Raw genomic sequence first — 20,279 nt, 5'->3', positions numbered from 1 at the left:
GTTACTATGGTGACAACTGTGAACCCTAAGTCCTGTTGACAGCCAGCTCCTTTGCTGTTTATGTTGTGCCTACATGGTTATGAAGGAGCTCTGGTGGCACAATGGCTGAGTGCTCTGTTGCTAACCAAAAGATTGTCAGTTCAAACCCACTCAGCGGCTCTGCAGGAAAAAGACCTGGCCATCTGTTCCCGTAAAGATGACAGCCTAGGAAACCCTTCAGGGCAGTTCTACTATGTCATATGGGGTCACTATGAGTCAAGATGAACTTGATGGCACCTAACAACAATGACATATGGATATGACTATCTTTTATTATTTACCTGCCAAGTAAACAATATATTAAATAGAATTGTGAATACTACTGATTGTTCACGCACTGTGTGCTTGCTTTAACCAAATGCAAATTATGGAATGATTACTTATTTTGCTAAGTACATTCTATATTCTTTGGTCTTAGAAAAATTCTATATCTATACAACTTTTCTACAGCACAGCCATGATAACTTGGCTCATTAAAATACCCTCTTTAGTAAAACCTTAAAATCACTTACGTTTTTTCCAGCCTACACTTGCCTAACTTGGCCTAAATCACAAAGGCATTCCACTGTACCTTTACGGCTCCATTCTCATGCATGGTGATACAGTTATCAGCGTCTTCTGAGAGTTGGTACAAGGCCTGAGCTGTTGCTCGGTGCACGTTGGTGTCATCTGATTTCAGGTAACGCACTAGTGGAGCCACTGCTTTGTGCTCACCGAAGGCCACTCTGTTTCTGCCCCACATACAGCAACGTGCAATTGCTTCTGCTAGATGACGCCTCAGTTTATCGTTATTCTGCACAAAGGAGAATGAATTGTGGTAAAGGCATTTTAATGATCCTGTGAGATCATGTTTATGTGTTAGATTTTTATTACCAACTAAGATGTCAATGAGTCAAGAGAGGGCTACTTCGGGGGTGTCTTAAGGGGAGCTAGTGCTTTGGTGGGTCATCAATGGAGCAAAGTTCAACCATAACTTGTGTCATTTTCTGAACTTAATGGAGATAGTTTGCTCAAAAGTGATCAGCCATTTGCTCGAGGCTTGATTTCCTCGTAAGTCCACCCAGAACACAAAGTTACAGATCAGCAAATTGTTTAGCAATAAAAATATTTACACTGTTAGATATTCTTAAGGGAATTTTTCAAATAACTGGGATAAGTAGATTGCCTCTACTTCTTCACCCTAGGAATACGTCTATATCAATAACACACCTTGGTTTCTGAAAGGAGAAGACAGCGTGTCAGACATAATGATGTGCTTTGAGTCTTCCTTTTTTCTTTTTGTATTCTTTACGCAGATGATACCCCTCTGCTTGTATATAAGTACCTCATATAGATGTAATATAACTGAATAGGATTTTATTTTCTCTTTATTAATTGTGCTGTTCTCTTGATTCAGGCCACAACTGAAACTGGCAGATACTCTTAGCAATTCAGTATTAGGTTGGCCCTAAAAAGTCCTCTAGACCAAGAATCCTTCCGATGTTTGAATTTCTGATCCACAACATTTGTTCCAAGTGGTAGTCCAAGTTATGCTCAAATACTTCTGGTCGTGGTGAAGTCATTGTCTCTTAAGCCTGCTTATTTCATCTCACAACCCAGTGAGTGCCAAAGTCTTCTAGCTCAAGAATGTCATCGATTCGAGCTTGCTAAGCCAGGGAGGCACATTTAGCTTGTAATATTGGCACAGACAATTATCTTAAGGATAATAATAGTGACGATGGTGGTGAAGATGAGAGGAAAAAAAAGGAGCCCTGCAGATGAGAGTTAATACTTTTTAATAGTACTTATATTTGCCACCACTTTACTTGCCAATGACGAATAACAACAAGCCTCTTTTTTACAAGAACCTTGCATATTAACATTTTATGGTTTAAAATACATTTTCACATATATTAGCCTCAGAAATTAAATAAATTGACCAAAACTGCAAACCTCATAAGTGATGAATATTAAACTTGAATCCAGGTATCCTGACTTTTAAGCTTGTCATTATTGCCACTAAGCCCTGACATTTTGTGACATGTATTAAAATAAAAGCATGTGTGTTACTTACTGTATTTGCGAGTTTGGACAATAAAGGGACGACCCCATGATCTGTAATAACAGCTAGATTTTCTTGATCTTTTGCTATATTGGTGATAGCAGCACAAACACTCGCCAAAACTTCTTTGTTGTCTGACTTTAGTAAATTGACAACAAGTTCCAAGCCACCAACAAAAGAACGAACCATTTCTCCAGCATCCTAGATAAAAATAAAAATAAAGATATAATAAAAACTAAACCTATATTTATGGGTATTTTTTCCTAAAGCAGAAAGCAGCGATACATCTATGTGGTACACCTTTGGCGTGAAAGACAAACTCACTTTATTTTTAAATTGCACATAATTTCTATGTATGTATGTATTATATATATATGTATGTCTATAATATCTATACATAAAACCCATTGCTGTTGAGTAGATTCCAACTCATAGCTACCCTATAAGAACAGAGCAGAACTGCCCCATAGAGCTTCCAAGGAGTGCCTGGTGGATTTCAACTACCAACCTTTTGGTTAGCAGCTGCAGCTCTTGACCACTACGCCACCAGGGTTTCTAATATCTATACATGCATACATTATATATATATATATATATATATATATATATATATATATATAAATTACACACACATATATAATACACACATAAAATTAAGTTTCAAAAAATATTTATAGAATGACTATTACATGGGAGACACTGCTAGCTATTAGGGATATAACAGTAAATAAGAAATACGCTGTTTTGCCATCATGTTGCTTATAATGTAGTGGGGAAAACAGGCACTAAAAAATCACAAGTATTATGACCAGCACTAAGGAGAGGGAGGTAAAGATACTACAATACAAACAACAAGGGAATCTTAGCTAGTACAGAGATTCAAGGACTGCCTCCCCAAGAGGATGTTTGTAAGCTAAAGCAGAGGGGATGAGTAGTTATCCAGTGAGAAGGGGACTCTGGGTGCAGAAATCATCCTTTAATACAGATGTGAGAGTGAGAAGGAGCCCTGGGAGCCCAGTGGCTAAGCACTTGGCTGCTAAGCAAAAGGTCAGCAGTTCAAATCCACCAGCCACTCCACAGGAGAAAGATGTGGCAGTCTGCCTGCGTAAAGATTACAGCCTTGGAAACCCTATGGGGCAGTTCTATCCTGTCCTATACGGCCACTATGAGTCCACCAAACCACACTCTCTTGTCTTATTCCCCAGTATACGCTTTTGCATGAACTATACTCCAGCCTCACAGAATTATTGCTGTTCCCTAAAGTGCCACGTTCTTTCACATCTTTGAATATGTTATTATCTTTGTTGTTGCTAGTTTCGGTCAAGTTGGCTCTGATGCATGACAACCTCATGTATCAGAGAATGAAATGTTGTCTGGTCCTGCCCCATCTTTAAGATTCTTGGTATGTCTGAGTCCGTTGTTGAGGCCATTGTGTCAATCCATCTCATTGAGAATTTCCCTCATTTTCCTTGGCTTTCTACTTTTACTTTCTTTTTCCTTTTTCTTTTTTGTTTTTACCTGCAAGCTCAGACTCATAGTAGTAGCTTAAAAAACACCTCCTCCATGAAGTTTTCCCTATCCCTTTCTTATTATTGGTTACTTCCTCCCCTCCATACTCTTAGAGTATCATTTTCTCCAAAATCCATTTCCCCAATTCTGCCTTTGTGGCCAAGCCTTGATTTTGTTTGGGTGTCTACCTCTCACACACAAGAATTAAAGAAAAAGAGCCTCCACAGTCCAGCGCTAATTCCTGATTGGCCTAAACCCACCATGGGAGTCACATCCTTCTTGCCAATGATTTGCTTAGCCCAGTTGTGGCCAGTGTAGTCTGAGAGGATGTCTCCTAGGAATCTTCTGGGAAAGTTTTCCTACTCATGAGAAGGAATCATTACAAGTCACACTGGGAATGGGAGAAAGAGGAAAATAGCCTCAGTCCTTGAAGACATTGTTGAGCTGCCAAATCAACTAAGCCTAAAATCTGATTTCAAGTCATTTGCAGTCAAGGGCATCTGTAGCCTTTTGTTCACTGTACTGTAATTATTTGCCTGTGGGTCCTTCTCCCAATAATTTGTGAGCTCTTCAAGAACAGAGACAGCTGGTCTTGTTCTTCTTTAATTCCCCCTTAGGAAATAGCCTTCTGTCTGTAACACAGTGGATATTCAATAAACCTGCTGAATCATTAAAAAAAAAAAAAAAAGTATAAAGGGGACTATATCTTTAAGATGGAGCCCCTGGGTGGTGCAAAACTCGCTTAGCTGCTAATCAAAAGGATGAAGGCTTGAATCTACCCAGACACGTCTCAGAAGAAAGGCCTGGCGATCCACTTCTGAAAAATCTGCCAGTGAAAACCCTAAAGAGCACAGTTCTACTCTGACACACATGCCATGAGTTGGAGTCAGCTCAGTGGCAACTGGTGAGTTGTGAGATGTTTTTAAGATTCTTAGTCACAGTCACAAATACAAAAAAGTAAAAAGTATTAACTACGTATGATGGAATATAAATTGATAAGATTGGTTCAACAAGACAAATGTCGAATCAGCCTTGCTACTCCCAAGTCAACGTCATAAAGCATCTCATGACTTCTTGACTCCCTCACTGCTTTATCAGCGGAGAGAGCAAGCCATAGCACTGGGGCCATGCTGGGAAAAAGATCAAAAGTGATCACATCTGCTGCTGGTCCAAGAACTTCCTAAGGTGCATGGTATGAGATAGAGGGAGCCAAGGTCTCAATGAGATCATGGGCATGGCTCACTGAAGTCTTATAACGTTCACAGTTCTTGGGACAGTGAAACGTTAGATCCAAAAGCCTACAGACCCCTCTAAGTTTCGTTTGTTTTGAAGGTGAAATTTTTTTTCTCTTTAGGTTTAAAGATTTTAAACATATGACGTATTGCCTCCATAGCTTCTGTGGAAAGGAAGACAGTATATTTGAGGATGGAAAAAGGAATTACTCTGCCAAAACTGTCTTTTGCTGATGCTAAACGACTGGGCAAATTCACCACATTCCCCACCTTCTCACATATCATAAAAACTAGTCTTTGCCAATTGCACCACCGGTACAATGTTGGTTATGCACAATTCAAATTTTTCATCTGCAATGCGAAAACCCTCAATCACAATAATACCAAAAAAAAAAAAAAAACCCAAACCTATTGCCTTGGAGTCAATTCTGATTCATAACGACCCTATAGAATAGAGTAGAACTGCCCCATAGGTTTTCCAAGGAGTAGCTGGTGGATTCGAACTGCTGACCTTTTGGCTAGTAGGCGTAGCACTTAACCACTGGGCCACCAGGGCTCCAATAACAGTAAGAGTATAAACAATGACAGCCTGATTTTTGCAGTTTAAAATCGACTTCCACATACATCTCCCTTAAGGAAGTCATGACATCCCCTTTTTATAGACGCAGAGGCAACAAAAGTTAGGTGATTTGTCCAAGGCTCCTAGATAGTTAATGACAAAATTGAAAATTAACCTCAGATTCCTGATGTCTCATTTACTGTCTTTTCACTATACCCTGTGTACTTAGACTCGTTGCTATCGAGTCAATTTCGACTCATTGCAACCCTGTAAGACGGAGTAGAACTGCCTCATAGGGTTTCTAAGGCTGTAATCTTTATGGGAGCAGACTGTCACAACTTTCTCCTGCGGAGCGCCTGGTGGGTTCAAACCACCATCCCTTCAGTTAGCAGCCAAGCACTTAACCACTGCACCACCACGACCCCTTGTGTCCTCAGAAGTACCAATAATTAAATTTTTCATATTAAGCCATATTAAACAATCAGAAGGATCTTTACAAGTTAAGGGGTTAATAGTTTCAAAAAGATCAACTTATTTTGCCAATGATATCTGCCAATGGTAAGACAAACAAAAATAGTAATTGAGAAAGAGAATATGAAACACCTTTATAATGCTATTAAAATACAGCTTGAATGATTGGAAAAGTAGGAAAAGGTGTCAAGTTCAAATTTTACAAAATGAAGTACATACATAAGTTGAAAACTGTAAAACCGCAAAATATTGATGTTCACTTAAAATTCAACTAATAGGAAAATATTAAGATGCTGTTTACAGATTAAGGAGGAAAACAGAAAACTGGATGTTTTGGCAAAGAGCAATTAAACCAATGGGTATGAAAGTCCCGCTCTGCCTCCAGCAAAAAGAACTGGCAGTGGTGTGAGGAGGTGAGATACGCGTACTGCAACTTTAAAGCAGATACAAGGCGAGTGCAACACGACTGAAGATAAAGTTGTTTGTAACTGGAAGAGCTATAAAAGCATCACTTTGTGCCACAGAGAGAAGGTAAGATACAGAACAGAGTATTTGGAAAAGACTTAAAAATAGCATATTGTGATAAGAAGTTTCAAAAATGCTACCTTCAGAGCAGAATAAGCAAAAGGTAGCTTCCGATTTACAACGGGATTCCATTCTGACAGTTCCATCGTAAGTTGGTTCTGACGAAAATCGAATACCTCATTTTTTTTTTTAGTTTTCATTATTATTTCCTTTTATTATCAGTATCTTTATAAATCCTGTCAATCTTTATTTGTCTTTGGGGGTTGGAAACATTACTTAAAAACTTACAGATAGATATATTTTAACATTTTATGTAGTATGTGGAAACCCTGGTAGCATAGTGGTTAAGAGCTACAGCTGCTAACCAAAAAGGTCAGCAGTTCGAATCCACCAGGTGCTCCCTGGAAACCCTATGGGGCAGTTCTACCCTGTCCTATAGGGTTGCTATGAGTCGGAATCGACTCGACGGCAATGGGTTTGGTATGTTTTTTTTATATGCTACTAACTATAAAAAAAAAAAAATTTTTTTTTTTTTTAACTATAAGATGTACAAAAAAACAAAACATAAGTGCAGTTGGTCATAACTTGAATACATTGTAAGTTGGGGACTATCTGTGTACGCTCAAGGAGAACAGAGAGTTTGTTTGTGTGGCTCTACCACAATAAGATCCTAGCTCTGTTCCTAGTTGTTAACAAGTCCTACAGCTTTTTAAAAAAATTATCACTGATTCAGCATTACCTACACTCTTAAATGTAGTTCAAAACTCGAAATTATAATATCAACTATTACCCTTTTCCTTCTAAATTAAAAAAAAAAAAATTAAAGGAAATATAAATTAGTTTCAGGTAAAAAAAATTGATACAGTCCTCATAGTCTAGATCTACATAGCATAAAGTTTATTATACTTTGAGGGGTAGCTTTACGTAACTAGATCACCAGTAAAATAAGGAGAATAGATTTAGTGGTGGGTTTTCTCCCCCCTGCTTCCTTAGCTTAATTTTTTTTAAATCTTTTTAAATATCCCAGACATCTGTGATTTTTCCATTTTACTATGTCTTGTGGAGATTCTGCTTTAGATGCAATATTCCATGAATAAGGAGGTCTGTATTATGAGGCACTATTGTATGTCTGGAGCCCTGGTGGCACAGGTGGTTAAGAGTTACGGCTGGTGACCAAAAGGTTGGCAGTTTGACTTCACTAGCCACTCCTTGGAAACCCCATGGAGCAGCTCTACTCTGTCCTATTGGGTCGCTGTGATTTGGAATCAACTCAATGGTGAAGGATTTTGGTATTGTATATCCAGAGGCTTAAACAGTTAATTCAATGACATTCTTAACCAATGACATATTTGCAAGAAGTTTGTAACAAGTGCGAGTACTAAATAAATGTAAGTCATATTATCATAAAATAGCTATCATTTGTATGATTTTTTGATATACATTTTTCCAATTTTCCCCCTTATTCTCAGTAATCAGAGTCATGGTGGAACAGTGGTTAAGACCTCAGCTGCTAACCAAAAGGCTGGAAGTTCAAATCCACCAGCTGCTCCTTGGAAACCCTATGGGGCAGTTCTACTCTGTTTTATAGGGCTGCTATGAGTCATAATCAATTCCATTGCAGAGTGTTGGTTTACTCAGTAATCAACAGATTCATTAAGATAAAGAAAGTACTTTCCTGTTAAGATTCAGTCAAATGCTGAATTACCTGGAGTTGAGCTAAGTTACCTGGATCAGGCTAAGAACAAAACTTGAAACCATAATCTTGAAAGAAAACAAAATTTAACTATATGAATTACTATACTCCAAAAATAGAAGTCTCCAACATATGAAGTGATTGTTTTCCAATCTCTTCTGTTGTTGGGCCTATTACATCACATTTTTTCATGAAAGTGTGGTTAGCTTCCCATTCAGCAGATGAGCGTATTTAACTCATAACGAACCTGAAATACAATATTATGTTAATATAACAAATGCTATTCTACATGAATGTTCTTCTCATATTTGAAGCCAGCTGTCCAGTCTCCCTTGTTTTCTCTGTTGTGATGAAATATCCCCAGTACCTTCAAACAATTTTCATATAAAATTATCTTAGTTATCTAGTGCTGCTGTAACAAAAATACCACAAGTGGCTGGCTTTAACAAACAGGAATTTATTCTCTGTCAGTTTAGAAGGCTAGATGTCCAAATTCAGGGTGCCAGCTCTAGAAGCCTTTCTCCCTCTGTTGGCCCTGGGGAAAGGAGCTTCTCAACACAGGGACCCCTGGTCCAAAGGATGCATGCTCCTGGTTCTACTTGCTTGGTGGTAATGAAGTTCCCCAACTCTCTGCTTGATTCTTTCTTTTATATCTTAGAAGAGACTGATTTCAGACACAGCTTATTCTTGTAGATTGAGTCCTGTCTCATTATCATAACTACCTCTAATTCTGCCTCATTAGCATCACAGAGACAGGATTTACGACACATAAGAAAATCACATCAGATCACAAAATGGTGGACAATCACACAATACCAGAAATCATGGCCTAACCAAGTTGACATATATTTTGGAGGGACACAATTCAGCCCATGACAAAAATGGTTTCATAGATCTCCTTTATCAAAAGTTCCTCCAAAAACACACCAGAGTTTAACATGGATCCCAGATGTGATCCAGTCAGAGCAGAGTGTAGCGGGAGTCTTAACTCCCATGATCTAAACACTATACTCCTGGAAGCATGGCTGGCTTCAAGAGCTATTTCAGCAGCTTTGAAGTCAGCTGGAATCACTGTATCTTTTCCAAATGAATTACTGTACACTCAAGATTTCCATATAGTGCACTTAAGGAGCTTCTAAACCAAACCAAAACCAAACCCACTGCCGTCGAGTTGAATACGACTCATAGCGACCCTATAGGACAGAGTAGAACTGCCCCACAGAGTTTCCAAGGAGCGCCTGGTGGATTTGAACTGCCGACCTCTTGATTAGCAGCTGTAGCACTTAACCACTACGCCACCAGGGTTTCCAAGGAGCTTTTAAACCCTTTATTGTATTAATTGGGTTGAACAATTTTCATATAAAAGAGATATGGTTGAAAAACCAAGTGAGTTATCTATATATTTTGAAGTAATTTATTCAAGCATTATTTTTTTGAAAATTTGTTTTAGAGAAGCAGAAAACACAGTTGTTAAGACAATGGTTCTCAAACTTTGTTTGCACACTAGAATCACCCGAGGAGCTATTCAAACTCCTCACACCCAGCTTGCACCCCATATCAATTAAATCAGAATATCTGGGGGTGGGAGCCAGCATCTCGGATTTTTAAAGATCTTTAAAAATTGTTAGTTGCTATTAGTGTGGTTATTTTTTTAATCCTTTTGAAAATGTTTTTCTTATTTGTCAAAATAAAGCCTTACTTATAAAACACAGGAGTTTTCCTCAAAAAAATAAAGCCTTTATTATTTCTATACACACAACAGAAACAAAATCAAACGTATTTTATATTTTAGAGAATTTCTAAAAGCTTAAGTTGTCAAAATTTAATTTGATCAAATATTTGTTGTTAGTTGCGGTCGAATCAGCTCCAACTCATAGTGACCTTATGTTAACAGAATGAAATGTTGCTTAGTCCTGCGACATCTTTATAACTATTTGTACGGTTGAGTCTATTGTTTCAACTTCTGTGTCAATCCATCTCATTGAAGGCTTCTATCATTTTTGCTGACCCTCTACTAAGCATGATCTCCTTTAAATAGTGAGTAGGGGAATTTATAGCTGCAAATGCTTTTATTTAAAAAGATCTCAAACCAATAACCTAACCTTTCCAACTTAAGAAATGAAAAAAGAAGAGCAAACTAATTTTTTAAATGAAATAGAGAATAGAAAGACAAAGAACTTCAAAAATAGCAAATGTTGGTTCTTTAAAAAGATCAACAAAATCGACTTTTAGCTAGACTGACCAAGGGAAAAAAGATAATAAAATCAGGAATGAAAGAAAGGCATCACCATCAACCTTACTGGAATAAGAAAATCATAAGGGAATACAATGAACAACTGTATGCCAACAAACCTAGATAACCTAGATGAAAGGAAAAAATTCCTAGAAAGACACAACTACTGAAACTGACTGAACAAGAAATAAGACCTATGGAAAGTAACCACAGTGAGATATCACTTCACACTCACTAAACCAAAACCAAACCAAACCAAACCAAACCACTGCCGTTGGGTCGATTCTGACTCATAGCAACCCTATAGGACAGAGTAGAACTGCCCCATAGAGTTTCCAAGGAGTGCCTGGTGGATTCGAACTGCCGACCTTTTGGTTAGCAGCCGTAGCACTTAACCACTACACCACCAGGGTTTCCTCACACTCACTAGGATGGCTATATCAAAAAGATGGACAATGGCAAATATCGGCTAGTATATGGAGAAGCTAGCACCCTCGTACACTGCTGGAGGGAACGTAAAACGGTGCAGCCACTTTGGAAATCAGTACGGCTATTTGTTAAAATGTTAAACATAGGATTAGCATACGATTCAGCAATTTCACTCCTAGGTTTATACCCGAGAGAATTGAAAATGTATGTTCAAACAAAAACTTGTGCACATATGTTCATAGCGGCACTATTCACAATAACCAAAAAATAGAAACAAAACCGAATGTCCACCAACTGAAGAATGGATAAACAAAATGTGAAATGTTCATACAACTGAATATTATTCATCAACAAAAAAGAATACTGTAACCTGGGTGAACCTTAAAAACATACTAAGTAAAAGAATTCAATTCACAGATGGTCAAATACTGTATTATTCCATTTACATTAAACGGCACAGTAGGCAAATCCATAGAAACAGAAAGCAGGTTATTAGTTGCCAGCGGCTGAGGGGATGGGTCAATGGGAAGTGATCACTAATGGGTATGGACTTTCATTTGAGATAATGAAAATTTTCTAACGTTAGTGGTGATATTTGCACAACTCTGCCCAGACACTAAAAATCAGTGAATTGTACACTTTAAAAGGGCAAAATTTATATGTAAGTTATATCACAAAAAAGCTGTTCAAAAAGAATAAACACTTTTTTTTATTACAGCTCAAAGTTTAAATTTTAACCTGTAAAATAAGGAAACTATTGTTCATTTTGGAAAGAATTACAGAAAGATTGAGTTCCTTTTATTTCTCTGTAATGCTTGAAGGAGTGTCAATTACCCATGAAAACTGATCCCTAAAAAAACCATTAATAACCTGCTGTAACAGCAGACAGAAGGAAGCTCTATTTCTTCAGTCTCTGCAGGTGAATTCATGCTGGTGAAATTTTGATATCCCTACAGTTTACTGCTACAGTGAAAACTATCCTGTCATTTTGCTGGAATGTGAAGGGTCTCATTTTTGAGGAAGGCTTCACACTGCTCTCTTTTCCTTTCACTGACTAAAAGATACATGATACAGAAAGGACATAGACAGCAAGAAGAATTTTTGTCCCCATCCCCAAGGGGGACAATGTGGGAGATGTGTACAGGCTTGGAGGAAACTATGGTGTCAGTAGGTGCTGTGCACAAGCTTAATTCTGCAGCAGATTTGTCCGCTCACGAAAATGCTTTGGTAAAAAAAAAAAAGTACCCAAGAATTCAATGGTTATTTATGGAGCACTTACTATACTCGGTTAGCGGCTATAGCTGCAGCAACAAACTGCTTAGGTCCTTCATTTCATTCCAATGCTGGGATAAGGATACACCACTGGGGAGGTGGGGACATACAAGAGAGACAGACAATAAACAAGATACATAGAAAGTGTGCTAAGTGCTTAGAAGAAAATGGACAGAGCAGCATAAAGGAGAACAGCTGGGACACTAACTCCAGATAGAGCAGACCTGAGGATATAAAGGAACCAACCATGCAAAGGCAAAATGAACACCATGAGCTGAAAAAAGTTTGATGTTCTCAAGAAAATGAAAGAAGCCATTGATAGATGCCTAGAGAATGGCCCAACTGAGACAAAGTTTTGAGATAGGAAAGGACTGGGTCACAAAGGGACTTGAACATCCTGTTAAAGTTTTTGTAATTTCCCCTAATTGTAATGGAAAGCAGTTAAAGGGTTTAAAGAGGAAAACTACATAATCCTATTTATGATCTTAACATGCTATTCTATATGTATTCTAAGATTGAAGGGGTAAGAGAGTGGAAGCAGGAAGGTCAGATAGGAAGTGACTGCAGCAGTGTAAGTGAGAGGCAATGGCGTCCTAAGCTGGTTTGTGCGTGGATAGGCTAATGAATAGGCTAGATTTGTTTGAAACATTCCCAGTTTTAGCATTGAGAGTCCCACATCTGGAAGCCTCTTGGTCCTGGGCAAACCAGAACAGTTGGTCACCCTTGCAGTGGAAATAAAAAGCAGTGGATTGATTTCAAATACTTTAGAGTTAGACTCATAGGTCTTGGCATGGACCAGACATGGAGAATAAGAGCAAGAGAAATATCAAGGATTAATTCCAGGTATTTTGTTTAAGGAATGGGAAAGACAGTGACTTCCTTTATTAGAATATTATCATTTAGGGAGAGAAGAAAAGAGTTAAGTTGTAGAAGTATTAACTATGAGATGCTTATAAAATACCCAAGTGGATCCAAGTTGAATATATAAGTTAGTAGATCACAGAGAAGCCTGAGTCAAGTTGTTGGCAAAGAGGGGCTCTTTTAAGGGTTGTAAGGTAACTTGCAGAGAAAAGATTAGAGAATGAGAAGGAAGTCCAGAGATGAGCAGTGAGAGGCTATCATTTTGGGGGGACCTTGAAGAAACAAGGCTAACAAACAAGATGGAAAATTAGTGGCTAAAAAGATAGAATAAAGGCAAGGATGATTAACTGCCACAAAATTCAAGAAAAGATTGTTTTCAAGAAGAAAACACATGGAGTGCTACTAAGAAGAACTGACACATTTAAACTGTGGTGCTGGTGAAGAATATTGAATATACTGCAGACTTCCAGAAAAATGAACAAATCAGTCTTAAAAGAAATACAACCAGAATGCTCTTTAGAAGTGAGTATGGCAAGACTTTGGCTTGCTTACTTTGGACATAGCATCAGGCAAGTCTAATTGTCAGAAACAGACATCATGTTTGGTAAAGCAGAGGGTCGGTGAAAACAAGGGAAATCCTCAATGAGATGGGTTGACACAATAGTCACTACAATGGACTCAAACATAGCAACGATCATGAAGATGGCGCAGGACTGGGCAACGTTTAATCTGTTACATACAAGATCACCATGAGTCAGAGCTAATTTGACGGTAACTAACAACCCTGGTGGCGTAGTGGTTAAATGCTATGGCTGCTAACCAAAGGGTCCGCAGTATGAATCCACCAGGTGCTCCTTGGGAACTCTATGGGGCAGTTTGACTCTGTCCTATAGGGTCGCTATGAGTCGGAATTGACTCTACGGCACTGGGTTAACAACAACTAAGAATCTTAGCTCCTAGACTAAGACAGACTAAGAAGAAAGGCCTAGTGATCTACTTCCAAAAATTGGCCAATGAAAAATTTATGGATCACAATGTCCAATTCAAAATCGGTCACAGGGATGGTGCAGGACTAGGTAGCATTGTGCACCATTGTACATGGGTTCATCATGAGTCAGGGGCTGGCTTGATAGCAGCTAACAACAGCTAAGAAGTTTAGTGAAATGAGGATTAAGAATTTTTCATTGGATTTAACAACATGGAGGACTTTGGTAACCTTGGCAAGAACAGTTTTGATAAAGGAGTTAAGTTGGAATTGACCGAAGGGTGAGTAGGGACTTTGAGTTAGGATGGTATTGTAAGCAAGGACAGGCACATCTCATGGCTGGCCCTGGTAGGATCCCTCCACCAGGAAGTCTGTCTGGTGATAACAGCACAAGTACACTGTGTCCCTGGACAGCAGCTGCCCAAGCTCTGACTGGTTTTCTCCGACCTGCAAAGCCATTCTCATACACATAGCAGCCCCTATTGCCAAAGGTGTGGCCAGGTGTTCCCTGTTCTTTCTAAATTGCCCTTTAAAATGTACAGTAACAAGGGGTAGAGTCCTTCTCCTGAAGAACAAACCACAGAGGTCCTTGGATCCTGCAAGGCTCTCCCTGGGATGTTAAGAAGTTGGAGGACCACATACATCCAGCTGACCTTCAATCTAACCTAAAAGTTTCTCCAACAAAGGTTGGCGCCTGCACTGCTTGACACCACGTTGGATGCCTTCACTCACCACATCACAGTTAGAGTTATCTTTCTGCTCTAAACACATAGTAATATTACCTTAAGAGTTAAAAGGGAAAAATCACCACTACACACCTATTAAAAAAAAAAACACCTATTAGAATGGCTGAAATCCCTTCCCCGCCCAAAAAAAAAAAAAAAAACTGACAGTACCAAATGCTGAGAAGGAGATGGAGCAGCAGGAACTCTCATTCACTGCTGGTGGAAATAAAAGATGGTACAGCTACTTTGGAAGACAGTTTGGCAGTTTCTTACAAAGCTAAACATAGGCTTACCATATGATCCAGCAACCATGCTCCTGGGTATTTACCCAGATGAATTGAAAACTTACATTCACACAGAAACCAGCACCTAAATGTTTATAGTAGCTTTATTTATAATCACCAAAAACTGGAAAGAACCATTAAATGGGTGGATGGATAAACTGGGATATACCCATACAATTGAATATTATTCAGAAATCAAAGAAACGAGGTATCAAACCATAAAAAGACATGGAGGAACCTTAAATGCATATTACTAAGTAAAAGAAGCCAGTATGAAAAGGTTGTATACTGTATGATTACAACTGTATGATATTCTAGAAAAAACTAGAGATAATAAAAGATCAGTGATAGCCAGAGTTCAAGGGGAGGAGGAGGGAGTGATGAATAGGAGGAGCATAGTGGATTTTTTGGGGGCCATAAAACTATTCTGCATGATGCTGTAATGGTGGATACACAGTATTATGTATTTGTCAAAATCTATAAAACTGTATAGCACAGAGGGTAAACCCTAATGTAAACTATGGATTTTAGTTAATAATAATTCATTGGTTCATTCACTGTAACAAATGTATCACACTAGCGAAAGATTTAATAATAGGGGAAAATGTGGGAGAGGGGTACATGGGAACTCTCTATACTATTTGTTTAATTTCTCTGTAAATCTAAAACTGTAATGATATGGATTGAAATGTGTCCCCGAAAAATGTGTGTCAAATTGGCCAGGCTGTGATTCCCAGTATTGTGTGATTGTCCACCGTTTTGTCATCTGATGTGATTTTCCTTTGTGGTGTAAATCCTACCTCTATGATGTTAATGAGGCAGGATTAGAGGCAGTTACGCTAATGAGGCAGGACTCAACCTATAACATCAGGTTGTATCCTGAGTCAATCTCTTTTGAGATATAAAAACTAGAAGCGAGCAGAGAGAGGAGGGACCACATTACCAACAAGCAAGAACCAGGAGAGGTGCGCATCCTTTGGAACCAGGGTTCCTGCATGGAGAAGCTCCTAGACCAGGGGAAGGTTGATGACAAGGACTTTCTCCCAGAACCAGCAGAGAGGTAAAGCCTTCCTCCAGAGGTGACACCCTGAATTCAGACTTCTAGCATACTTGACTGTGAGAGAATAAATTTCTGTTTGTTAAAGCCATCCACTTGTGGTATTTCTGTTATAGCAGCACTAGATAACTAAGACACTGTACTAACAAAATTAAATATCTATACATACAGAAACACATATGTGTATATATGCATGGGTGTGTATATGCCATTGATATATCCCTATGTTGTTGTTAGGTGCCATCGAGTCGGTTCTGACTCATAGCTACTCTGTGAACAACAGAATGAAACACTGCCCAGTTCTGTGCCATCCCCATAATTATTGTTACACTTGAGCCCACTGTTGCAACCACTGCACCAATCCATCTTTCCAAGGCTCTTCCTTTCTTTGCTGACTCCTTACTTTACAAAGCCTGATGTCCTTCCCCGGGGACTGGTCCCTCCTGATAACATGTCCAAAGTGAGACGAAGTCTTGCCATCCCTGCTCCTAAGGAGCATTCTGGCTGTACTTTCAAGACAGATTTAGTCATTCTTCTGGTAACCCATGGTATACTCAATATTCTTTGCCAACACCATAATTCAAAGGCTTCAATTCTTCTTCAGTCTTCCTTATTCATTGTCCAGCTTTCACATGCATATAAGGTGATGGAAAACACCATGGTTTGGGTCAGGCATACCTTAGTCCACAAAGTGACATCTTTGCTTTTTAACACTTTAAGGAGATCTTTTGCAGCAAATTTGCCCAGTGCAATTTGTCATTTGATTTGACTGCTGTGTCCTTTGGTGTTGATTGTGGATTGAAGTAAAATCCTGGATAACTTCAGTATTTTCTCCATTTATCCTTATGTTGCTTATTGGTCCAGTTGTGAGGATTTTCGTTTTCTTTATGTTGAGGTGTAATCCATACTTAAGGCTGTAGTCTTTGGTCTTCATCTGTAAGTGCTTCAAGTCCTCTTCGTATTCAGCAAGCAAGGTTGTGTCATCTGCAAATCGCAGGTTGTTAATAAGTCTTCCTCCAATCCTGATGCTGCATTCTTCTTCATATAGTCCAGCTTCTCAAATTATTTGCTCAGCATCAGATTGAACAAGTATGGTGAAAGGTCACAACCCCGATGCACATCTTTCTTGATTTAAGTTGTACAGTATTCCCTTATTCCATTCAAACAACTGCATCTTGGTCTATGTACAGGTTCCTCATGAGCACAATTAAGTGTTCTGGAATTCCCAGTCATTCCAATGTTATCTGTAAATTGTTATGATCCAATCAGTCAAATGCCTTTCATAGTCAATAAAACATAGGTAAACATCTTTCTGAAATTCTCTGCTTTTAGCCAGGATCCATCTGACATCAGCAATGACATCCCTGGTTCCACATCCTCTTGCGAATCTGGCTTGAATTTCTGGCAGTTCCCTGTCAATGTACTGCTGTAACAGCTTTTCAATGACCTTCCTTAAAATTTTACTTGTGTGTGATATTCGTGATGTTCAATAATTCCCACATTCTGTTGGATCACCTTTCTTTGGAATGAGTACAAATATGGATCTCTTCCAGTTGGTTGGCCAGGTAGCTATCTTCTAAATTTCTTGGCACGGACAAGTGAATGCTTTCAGTGCTGCACCAATTTGTTGAAACATCTCAACTGGTATTTCATCAGTTCCTGGAGCCTTGTTTTTCTCCAATGCCTTCAGTGCAGCTTTGACCTCTTCCTTCAGTACCATCAGTTCTTGATCATATGCCACCTCCTGAAATGACTGAACATCAACCAATTCCTTTTGGCACAGTGACTGTATTCCTTCCGTCTTCTTTTGATGCTTCCTGCATTGTTTAATATTTTCCTTGTAGAATCCTTCAATATTGCAACTCGAGGCTTGAATTTTTTCTTCAGTTCATTCAGCTTGGAAAATGCTGAATGTGTTATTCCCTTTTGCATTTCTATCTCCAGATCTTTCACATTTCATTATAAGACTTTACTTTGTCTTCTCGAGCTGCCCTTTGAATCTTCTGTTCAGCTCTTTTATTTCATCATTTCCTCCTTTTGCTTTAGCTATTCGACATTCAAGAGACATTTCAGTCTCTTCTGACATCCATTTTGGTCTTTTTTTCTTTCCTGTCTTTTTAGTGACCTCTTGCTTTCTTCATGTATGATGCCCTTGATGTCATTCCACAACTCATCTGGTCTATGGTCACTAGTGTTCAGTGGGTCAAATCTATTTTTGAGACGGTCTCTAAATTTAGGTGGGATATACTCAAGGTCGTACTTTGGCCCTAGTGGATTTGTTCTAATTTTCTTCAACTTAAACCTGAATTCGCGTGGGAACAATTGATGGTCTGTCCCACAGTCGGCCCCTGGCCTTGTTCTGATTGATGATATTGAGCTTTTCTATTGTCTCTTCCCACTGATATAGTCAATTTGATTCCTGTGTATTCCACGTGTATAGCTGCCTTTTATGTTCGTGAAAAAGGCTATTTGCAATGAAGAAGTCATTGGTCTTGCAAAATTTTGTCATGCGATCTCCAGTGTTGTTTCTATCACCAAGGCCATATTTTCCAACTATCAATCATTCTTCTTTGTTTCCAACTTTCGCATTCCAATCACCAGTAATTATCTATGCATCCTGACTGCAGAAGTTGGTAAAAATCTTCAATTTCTTCATCTTTGGCCTTATTGGTTATGCATAAATTTGAACAATAGTTGTATTAACTGGTCTTCCTTGTAGGTATATGGATATTATCCTATCATTGACAGTGTTGTACTTCAGCATAGATCTTGAAATGTTCTTTTTGACAATGAACACAATGCCATTCCTCGTCAATTTGTCATTCCTGGCATAGCAGACCATATGATTGTCTGATTCAAAATGGCCATTACCAGTCCATTTCAGCTCACTAATGCCTAGCATATCAATGTTTATGTGCTCTATTTCATTTCTGATAACTTCCAATTTTCCTAGACTCATACTTTGTACATTCCAAGTTCTTATTATTAATGGATGTTTGTAGCTGTTTCTTCTCATTTTGAGTCGTGTCACATCAGCAAATGAAGGTCTCGAAAGCTTGACTCCATCCACGTCATTAAGGTCAACTCTACTTTGAGGAGGCAGTTCTTCTCCAGTTATATTTTAAGTGCCTTTCAACCTGAGGAACTCATCTGCTGGCACTGTATCAGGCAATGTTCTGCTGCTATCCATAAGGTTTTCACTGGCCACTGTTTTCAGAAGTAGACTGCCAGGTCCTTCTTCCTAGTCTGTCTTAGTCTGGAAGCTCCACTGAAACCTGTCCACCAAGGGTGACCCTGTTGGTATTTGAAATACCAGTGGCAAAACTTCCCATATCACAGCAACATGTAAGCCACCACAATAGGACAAACTGACAGACACACGGTGGCATATTGCTATATATATTGCTATGGGGGGTGAATATCAGTTTTATGAGACTAGAGAAGGTGTGCAATCATTGTGGAATCAGAGTCTGCATGCTGGAGAAACACAGTCATGTTGACCATTTGAGATTAGTAATCGAGAATTTTTAATGATAATAACTGGTCCGACTGCATGATTTCCTTCAGCAGCATTTTACTGCCAGAGGATAATCATGTGCAAGATAGATGGTTAAGCCCATCCAGGGAGGATATCAGGCAGGTACAATGGAAAGAAAAAGGGCGAATGGACTTGAGGGTATTTGAAATAAAGTGAGTGCAATGATAGATTGGAGTCCTTGGATGGCAGAAATGGTTAATACGCTTGGCTGCTAACTGAAAGGCTGTTCAAGTCCGCTAAGACGTACCTGAGAAGAAAGTCTTGGCGATCTATTTCTGAAAAATCAGCCACTGAAAACCTAATGGAGCACAGTTCTCCTCTAACACACATGAGGTCATCATGAGTCGAAGTTGACTCCATGGCAACTAGTGGTTCATTCATTTATTTATTTTCACTTTTGGCCCTTCAGGCCCTTGAAAATCTAGTATACAGATAAAAAACAAAAAAAAACTTGTAATACAGTTTGTCATTTTAATCTTTTAAGATCTTAGGGATGGGAGCCTGATAAGGAGCATACTTAAAACTATTTGGTGACTTAAGATGGTAACACATAGAAGGCCATAAACACTGATTGTATTTAAAGAGGTTTTAGATTTTTAAAGAAGCTGTGTGGATTCTTTGGCACACCGTTGGACAGATATACATTCTGCGACCCAAACATGACCAACTCGAAGCCCATAAACCTTGTTAATGGCAGTATTCGTGGTATGAAACTACATGCCTTCTCGAAGTTCCCCCTGACTTCCTCATTGGGCATGGCTCATTGGAAAGCTGAAGTTAAACAGGGAGTGATGTTGGATTCCCGCCCTGTTTGATCAGCTGTGTT

General features: G+C 38.8%; 1 protein-coding gene across 5 annotated transcripts in view; it reads right to left on the bottom strand.

Moving 5' to 3' along the window:
* The window catches only part of ODAD2 (outer dynein arm docking complex subunit 2), a 257,613-nt gene that overhangs the window by 72,619 nt on the left and 164,715 nt on the right, over positions 1–20,279 (bottom strand). For 4 of the 5 annotated variants that reach the window (XM_049881739.1, XM_049881742.1, XM_049881741.1 and 1 more), the window contains 2 exons: positions 2,093–2,281; positions 611–832 (listed from right to left, as the gene is read on the bottom strand). In XM_049881739.1, coding sequence (XP_049737696.1) covers positions 611–832; positions 2,093–2,281 — 411 coding nt within the window. Of the gene's footprint in view, positions 1–610; positions 833–2,092; positions 2,282–16,231; positions 19,875–20,279 lie in introns of those variants that run through there. The other variant, XM_049881744.1, reaches the window with a different exon arrangement.

The sequence above is a fragment of the Elephas maximus genome, chromosome 4, assembly GCF_024166365.1.
Source record: "Elephas maximus indicus isolate mEleMax1 chromosome 4, mEleMax1 primary haplotype, whole genome shotgun sequence".
NCBI lineage: Eukaryota > Metazoa > Chordata > Mammalia > Proboscidea > Elephantidae > Elephas > Elephas maximus.
Note: the sequence above shows the minus strand (reverse complement) of the source record. Positions and strands in the feature narration are given on the sequence as shown.